The following is an 8,768-nucleotide window of genomic DNA, read 5'->3' as shown; positions in this document are numbered from 1 at the left end:
AGTAGGCCAAATAGTTGTCTTCCAAATTTCTTGGCATAGATGAGTGAGTGCCTCCTGTGCTTCCTCGCTTTCTTGAAAGACTTCAATTTTTATTCCATCAATTCCTGGTGCCTTGTTCTTTGCCAATTCCTTCAGTGTGCCTTCGACTTCTTCCTTCAGTGTCATTGGCTCTTGAATCATATGTTACCTCTTGAAACGGCTGAACATCAACTTTTTCCTTTTGGTACACTGCCTCTGAGTATTCCTTCCATCTTCTTTTGATACTTTCTGCATCATTCAATAATTTGCCCGGAGAATTCTTCAGTAATGAAAGTTGAGGCTTGAATTTTTTTCTTCAGTTCAGCTTAAGAAATGCTGAGTGTTTTCTTCCTCTTTGGTTTTCTGATTCCAGATCTTTGCACATTTTGTTGTAATATTTGGCTTTATCTTCTCGAGCTGATCTTTGACATTTTCTGTTCAGCTCATTTCTTCCATTTGCTTTATCATCTCTACACTGGAGAGCAAGTTTCAGTGTCTCTTCTGACATCCATTTTGACCTTTTCTTTGTTTCTTGTTGTGTAAATCTTCATGGGGGCAGAAAACCTCGTTTTCTGAGTGTATTGCAATGAATTATACAAAGAATTGGTATTGGTGGAGCTTATATTCTGGTGTTAGGAGACTTTGAGAGTGAGCAGATAAATAACAATATGGATAGTAATAAAATCTGGACATTCTTATGTATGTAACTCTCTTTGGTGGTGGTTTTGTGCCATGGAGTCGATTCCAACTCATAGCAACCCTGAATAGGGTTTCCAAGTCTGTAAATCTTTACAGGAGCAGAAAGCGTCATCTTTCTCCTGTGGAACTGCTGGTAGTTTCGAACTGCTGACCTTGAGATTAGCAGCCCGATTCGTAACCACTACGCTACCAGAACTCCTTGTAACTCTCATTATTGTTGTTGTTAAGTGCCATGGAGTTGGTTCTGACTAATAGCGACCCAGAAGTGGATTTCCAAGGCTGTAAAGCAGCTGGTAGTTTCAAACTGCTGACCTTGGGGTTCACAGCCTGATTTGTAACCACTATGCTTTTTAGTATCCAGTAATTTATTGCACTTTATAGTATTGCTTCCCCTTATTTTGTAGCATGCTTACATGCATTTAAAATTAAAAATTTAATTATTGTCAGGGATAGAGGACACTATTGATCATTTTTATATGGAGTCCTGGTGTGGCGCTGTAGAGTAATTCCTAAACTGCTGACTAAAAGGTCGGTAGTTCAAACTCTCCAGTAGCTCCTTAGAAACCCTATATAGGGTTGCTGTGAGTTGGAACTGACTCAACAACATTAACAATGATGTTTATATAAAAAACATTGGACTGCAAGGTCAGTTTGAACGTTGAGGTTGGTAGTTCAAATTCACCTGACACTCCTTGGAAATCCTATATAGAGTTGCTGAGTTGGAACCGACTTGATGACACTTTAACAACATCAAAGACACATTTTTCTAAGTTTTATTTATTTTGTCCTTGTTAACATATATAGCAAAACATAACAGCAGTTCAACAGTTTCTATGTGCACAGTTTAGTGACAGTTATCTCAGGGTGATATTTCTAGGGGTTCATCCACCCTCAATGACTCCAGAAAGTGTGGCGTCTATGAAAATGTGAAAGTCTGTTCTCCCTTTTGATTGAAATTCTTCTCTGGAATCTTGGATCAAAATGTTCGGTAATGGTAGGCCAGTTCTAGCCATTCTAACTTCATAACAAAGGAAGCAGCTATTCATGGATGCATTTAGCCACACATTCCATATCCTAGTTTTCCTTCCTCTTTTGTACCAGGTAAATAGAAACTAATTACTGTGCCTTGGATGGACGCTTGTGAGCTTTGAAGCCCTCAGGTACTACACAAGGAACAAGGAGGTGGTAGAAGGAAACACTAAAACGAGTTATTAGGACAGTTAACTGGAATGCTAATGTCAATGACCTAAACCTCCAAACCAAGGAACCAAATCCTATGCAGTGTTTGGTTATGCATAAGCAAACTCAGCAGCTACTCTTTTTTCTTTCTTTCATTCTGTCATTATATCGCTCATAACTTTTGCCAATTCAGCTGTTTTCAGGTGTACATCTTATTGACAGTAATTACAATTATTGGCTAGTACGGCTCTACCCTTAATCAGTGTGATTTTCCCATTACTGTCAGCTCTCCTTTTCCCCTTCCTCCTTCCCCTAGTAACAACTAACACTTTGTTTTCTATACATTTGCCTTTCCTTGATTTTTTTATATTAATTTGATAATACAATATTTGTCTTTTGTGAGAGCTTATTTTGTTTAACATAATGTCTTCAAACTTGTTTCAAGACATCATTTTCCTTACTGGCTGTGTAATATTCTGTTGTATGTATCACATTTTGTGTATTTGTTCATCTACTGATAGTTAGGTTGTTTCCATCTTTTGGCTATTTTGAATAGTGCTGCAATGAACATTGGTATACACAAATTTTGAGGCTCTTTCAAGTGTTTTGGGTATATACCTAGGAGTAGAATTGCTGGGTCATATATGAAACTTTCAGTTTTTTGAGGAACCACCACATTATGAAATGGTTTCAAATATTGTTGAGAATTCCCAAAATGTAACACAGACCCAAAGTGAGTACATGGTACCGATAGACTTGCTTGACATGAGGTTACCACAGACTTTATATTTGTAAAAAAAAATTATATCTGCAGGGTACGATAAAGCAGATCACAATAATAATACAAGGTGTACAGTCAAGGTACGGAAAACTTCCATCCTCACAAGGATCCCTTATGTTGCCTTTACTGCCACACTTAACTTCCCTCCTGCCCCCACACCTTCTTAAACCCTGGCTAGTCTGTTCTTCATTTCTATAAATTTGTCATTTCAAGAATATTATATAAATAGAAATACACATTATGTTACCTTTTGGGATTGACATTTTTTCATTCAGAGTAATTCTCTGGAGATTCATCCAGGTTTGTATGTATCATTGGTATGGGTGTACATAGTTTACTTGACTGTTTACCTGCTGAAGGATATCTGGGTTATTTTTAGTTTGCACTGCTATGAATAAAGTGTCGTAAACTTTGCTGTACAGGTTTCTTTGTAAACATACGTCTTTATTCCTCTGGGTACAATTACAGGACCATGATAGTTGCTTGCTTATTTATTTTTTTAAACTGCCAAACTCTTCCAGAGTGGTTGCTCCATTTTATATTCCCAGTAGCAATATATGAGTCATCTAGTTTCTCCATATTCTCTCCAGCCTTTGTTATTGCCAATATTTTTTATTTTATTATGGTGTTCCAACTTAGGATGTATTAGGCCAACTCCTAAGTCTATTGTAAGTCTAATACCCCATTTAAAAATATTATTAATGCATTTAATAATGAATATATTTTATTTTCACTTTTTACTGTGAATTGATAAGGTTTACAGACAAGATCATCAGTTTTACATTCAAAAAATTATACATGTGTTTCAGCTTAATGATTACAATCTCGCCATGCAACAATAGTTATCCTACTTCCTTCCTGTGGCTCCCATTTACTTCTTATATTTCACAAATGAACAAAACAAAAATATTTGATGCACACTTACAAAACAAAAAGTATATATTCATTTAAATATCTGAAAGGCACATTTTGCAAGCCAGCCTCCTGCCTGCAGGCACACAGCTTTACTCGGTCCTTAAGCTTAGAGCCCACAGCTGCTCTGTCTCTCCATGCCACCGCCTCTGCCACCATCTCTGCTGTCACCACTTTTCTAGGTAGGGATCTCATGGTCCACTTATGCACTTCTATATTGATGTTTCTGGGATTGTCTGTTCTTGAAATGAAAGATTAATTACTGCCCCCTTTTAGTTACATATCTTCTTCCATTACAGTTATAGCAATCACAGTTAATCCTGCTAACAGTTACTCACAATTAAAGAATAAAATCCTATCACCATCATCCCCCATCTCCTTTCACCAGATTCATCTGGGAAAGTGGGAAACTATTCAGTGGGGATTTTACCTTACTGCCCTCATTCTGAAACTAAGCACTCTTATGAAAGCATGTAAGCCAACCACTTCATGACTTGATAGCCTTCCATTTTTTGATAGTCAATGTCTAAATTGCCTGCCCCATCAACTGCCAAAAGAACCAATAGATCTATTTCGGAAGAAGTGCAGTCAGAGTGCACCTTGGAGGCCAGGATGGCTAAGCTTCGTCTCTCATACTTTGGATATATTGTCAGGGAGAACAGTCGCTGGAGAAAGATGTCATACTGGGTAAGATGGAGGGTCCGAGAAAAAGAGGAAGACCCCCAACAACATGTATCAGCCAGGTGGCATCATTGATGGCGTCAAGTATGGCAGCAGTAGGGAGGTTGGCCCAGGATCGGACATTGTTTCGTTCTGCTGTGCATTGGGTTGCTATGAGTCGGTTCCAACTCGATGGCACCTGACAACAGCAACAACAACAACATCAACTGAGTACGCTGAGAAAACAAGCTTGTTCCTTGATATAAAGAATCCTTCTATTCTGATTGGAATTTTGAGCAATTGCATCCATAAGCAAAACTCCAGTTCATCAAATTGTAGCAATATACACTTGCTCACAGTATCAAACATCTGGTCAAGTTCTAGTCAGCTAGCCAACCAAGCTAGATCAAATGGATTGTTGTTGTTAAGTACTGTCAAATTAGTTCTGACCCATAGCGACCCTGTATAGGGTTTCCTAGGAGCAGCTGGTAAGCTTGATCTGCCGACCTTGCAGTTCAAACTGCTTTGCAGTCTGATGCATTAACCCACCGCGCCATACCAGGTCTAATGGATACTAGCTGCAAAATTGAGAGTTCCCGCACACTTAACTCCCTGCACTTCAGACCAGCTGGCCACTTCACTCTCAGCCCTAACCCCCAGGGGCTGGGTCAGTGCCCATGGGCTCAGGAGTTCATACATATCCCTAAACTTCAGACATCTTCTCTCATCTCAAGGTCACTAGGTGCCAGTGGAGCATGGCCAAACTCAGCCCATGTCTTCATTGTTGCATTTCTCCCCCTTCCACTCAAGTAGACCCAGGTGGTCACCAGTGACCTACTAGATTGCTCGACGGTTCCCTTTAAGTTTCATTCCTAGAAGTGGGGGTTTCCTGATTGGCTGACTTTTCTTGCCTTGATGCCTCCAAAGCAAACAGCTTGCTTGAAATTCAAACAGTCCGCTTTTTTCTGCAAGATTTTCTTTCAATAAGTATATCCTGTTTCCCCAGCAGTTCTGGTTGGTCTGCTTGTCTTTTTAAGTGGGAGTGTCCCAGCTGTCATGAGTATCTTTAGAAATCTGATCTTTCTTTGAAATTATTACAATTAAACTTGCAGATATATTTTAATACTTGCATACAAAACACAAATCATAAACATTTACCCTGATGATGAAGAGATGGACGATGATGCCCTATGACAGTAACTCCACCTGTGGAAGGTTCTGGAGCATATGGATTATCTCTGGAAATGGGGATGAAGTTTTAGTCAGAAAATTAGTAAGAGTTATTTGTACGTTGTTGGGTGCTGTCAAGTCAATTCCAACTCATAGCAACCCTATGAACAATAGAAGGAAGCTCTGCCTGGTCCTGTGTCATTCTCACAATTGTTATCTTTGAGCCCATTGCTGCTACTTCTGTGTCAGTCCATCTCATTGGGCATTTTCCTTTTTTCTGCTGACCTACCTCCCTTGCACTTCAGACCAGCTGGCCACTTCACTGTCAGGATGATGATGTCCTCCAGGGACTAGTCTCTCATGATAACATGTCCAAGTCTCACCATCCGGGTGTCTTAGGAACATTCTTGCTGCTCTTCAAACAGAATTGTTTCTTCTTCTGTCAGTCCATGGTACTTTTAATCTTCTCCAGTACTGTAATTCAAATACATCAGGTTTTCCGTGATCTTCCTTATTCATTGCCCAACTTTCACATGCATATAAGGTGACTGAAAATACTATGGGTTGGGTCGGGGGCACCTTTGCCCTCAAACTGATATCTTTGTGCTTGAACACTTTAAAGAGGTCTTGTGCAGCTGATTTGCCTTATGCAATACTTTGTTTGATTTCTTGACTGCTGCTTACATGAGTGTTCATTGTGGATCTGAGCAAAATGAAGTGTTTGACACCTTCAATCTTTTCTCCATTTATCATGTTATTATTTATTAGTCTAGTTATAAGGTTTTTCATTTTCTTTATATAGAAATTATTACAATTAAACTTGCAGATATCAATATCAATCAATATCAGTCCTGAGCGCTGTAGTCTTTGATCTTCATCAGTAAGTATTTTAAGTCCTCTTTGCTTCCAGCAAACAAGGTTGTATCATCTGCATATCATGGGTTGTTGAACAAGTCTTCCTCCAATCCTGCTGTCACCTTTTTCGTATACTCGAGCTTCTCACATTATTTGCTCAGCATACATATTGATTTTGTGTGGTGAAAGGATACGGCCCCAGCACACACCTTCCCTGATTTTAAAGCATTCAGTATCCCCTTATTCTGTTCTATTAACTCCCTCTTGGTCTGTGCACAGGTTCTTCATGAGCACAGTTAAGTGTTCTGGAATGCCCATTCTTAGCAGTATTGTCCATAGCTTGTCCATCCACATAGTCAAAAGCCTTGCAAACATAAAGCAGAAGTAAACATCTTTGTGGTATTCTTTGTTTTCAGCCAATATCCATTTGAAGTCAGCAAAATATCCCTTGTTCCATGTCCTCTTTTGAGTCCAACTTGAACTTTTGGTAGCTCCCTGTTGATGTATTGTTGCAGCCATTTAAAAATTATTTTTTACTTGTATGTGATATTAGTGATACTGTTAATGATTTTTATATTCTGTTGGGGTACACTTTGGAATGGGCACAAATATGTATCTGCATGGTTTGGTTTTTTTTCTCTGAATATATATGCAATAACATTTCACTTCTTCCCGAATCTGCCTACTGATTTTAGCAAAGCAATTAGCATTTGGATCCATGCTTTCAGTTAACTGAACCCCTGATTTCATTTAGAAAAAACTCCAGCTAATCCTGTTACTAAAAAATTTTTGACACTTTACTTCCTTCTCTCCTTCATTCTTTCTTTCTTCAGCATTTCTTTCCTCTTCAAGATCCATTAAGTCATGATTTGTCAATTCCCCTTGAATTTGTCAAGTCATGATATGTGAACGGTTCCATATTGGCAATATAAAGTTCTAAATTCCATGTTCTTGTCATGTGGATGATTTTACCGCTCATCTTGTTCATCATATTCTGATCGAAAGCATGAAGTTTGTTCACATTAACTCAGTCTTTTTTCCCTTATCTCCTGCATGCATTTTCTCGTAACTTTCTCCCAGGAAGATACCATGTTCCAGACACACTGGTGGTTATAAGTGCAGTTTGTCATAATGAATATGTTGTAAGTCAGGGACTACCTGTAATAGTCATTTTATGTATGTAATACTGATAGTGCACATTTATCAGTTGAAGAGTAGTGTGTATGTTATAGCAACTTGATGGGGCTTTAGGTATTGTTATCGTTTTAAGGTTTATTAAAATTTCATGTTCAAGAATCATCAAGTTTTTTTAAATTTAAGAAACTGTAAATTATATTCTTCTTAATTATGACTGTAAATTCTTATTTCCTTAATAGGTGTTAAAAAAGATATTGAGAAGCTTTACGAAGCTGTACCACAGCTTGGTAATGTGTTTAAGATTAAGGACAAAATTGGAGAAGGTAATTTTGGGGGATATATTTATAAACTGTACAGGGTTTTTTCTATTCTGTTTTTATTATTATTTGTTTTTGAAAATATACCCTATTCTTCCTAAAATATTAAAACTATAGCAACATGTGTATTATTAATTGTGGTAAAAATTTTTATGTTTTCCTATAAGGAATGAAGGAATAAATATAAAATGAGCAGTCCTACTTTTTTATATTAGTAAGAGTATTAATATACTAATATTTATGGTAAATAGTAATTCTTTAAAATTAAACAATTAGATTCAAACAAGATTTTATTACGGAAGCCAAATCTTTCCTCTTTCTCCATTGCAATTAGGTAGAATGGTACACTGAATCAGATTAGCAAAGCCTAAGATGGCAAAACAATGAGAATGGTACTATATATAGGATGATCAGTATTAGCATAAATACCATTGATTTGCAGTCATACTGATTGAAGGATGAATTTGGCACACAGTTGCAAAGGAAATGACAAAGTAAAAGATAATAAAACTTTTTGCCTGGCTGTCTTGAGAAATGCCTGAAAAGTGAAAACTTCATTTACTTGGTAGTTGTTGTTAAGTGGCATCAAGTCTGTTCTGACTCATAGCGACTCTATATAGGGTTTCCGAGGAGCGGCTGATGAGCTTGAACCACAGACCTTGCGATTCAAACCGACTTTGCAGTCCACCGCCTTAACCCACAACCTTCACAGCCTTAACCCTTAACCCAGGAGTCCCTTTTACAATAAAAGCTGTCAATTGAGAAAAGGCTGTATCACTAGGAACAGAAAAATATAATGAGGTGATTTGGTGTCAGCAGACATAAGGAGCAGATCGTTTTCTTTCTCTTTAAGTTAGGATTCACAAACTTTGTTCTGGGGAACACTGGTGCCCCTCTCTTCCAGTTGATCGATACTTGTTTTGTGGGGAGGGTATTTTAAGACTAAATGAGTTTGGAAATTATCACGTTACAGCTACCTGTTGGTATGATTTATGTACGATGTACTTAGCACATTATAGTCTTTGAACATTTTGTAGTAA

At 37.8% G+C, this 8,768-nt stretch overlaps 1 protein-coding gene across 1 annotated transcript in view; it reads left to right on the top strand.

The window, feature by feature from the left end:
• CDC7 (cell division cycle 7) overlaps positions 1-8,768 on the top strand; it is a 39,701-nt gene that overhangs the window by 10,862 nt on the left and 20,071 nt on the right. Inside the window, exon 2 of the mRNA XM_006830968.1 lies at positions 7,651-7,734. Coding sequence (XP_006831031.1) covers positions 7,651-7,734 — 84 coding nt within the window. The remainder of the gene's footprint in view (positions 1-7,650; positions 7,735-8,768) is intronic.

This window comes from Chrysochloris asiatica, unplaced genomic scaffold (assembly GCF_000296735.1).
Source record: "Chrysochloris asiatica unplaced genomic scaffold, ChrAsi1.0 scaffold00002, whole genome shotgun sequence".
Classification (NCBI taxonomy): Eukaryota; Metazoa; Chordata; class Mammalia; order Afrosoricida; family Chrysochloridae; genus Chrysochloris; species Chrysochloris asiatica.
The sequence above is the reverse complement of the archived record's forward strand: the minus strand, read 5'-3'. Positions and strand labels throughout refer to the sequence as shown.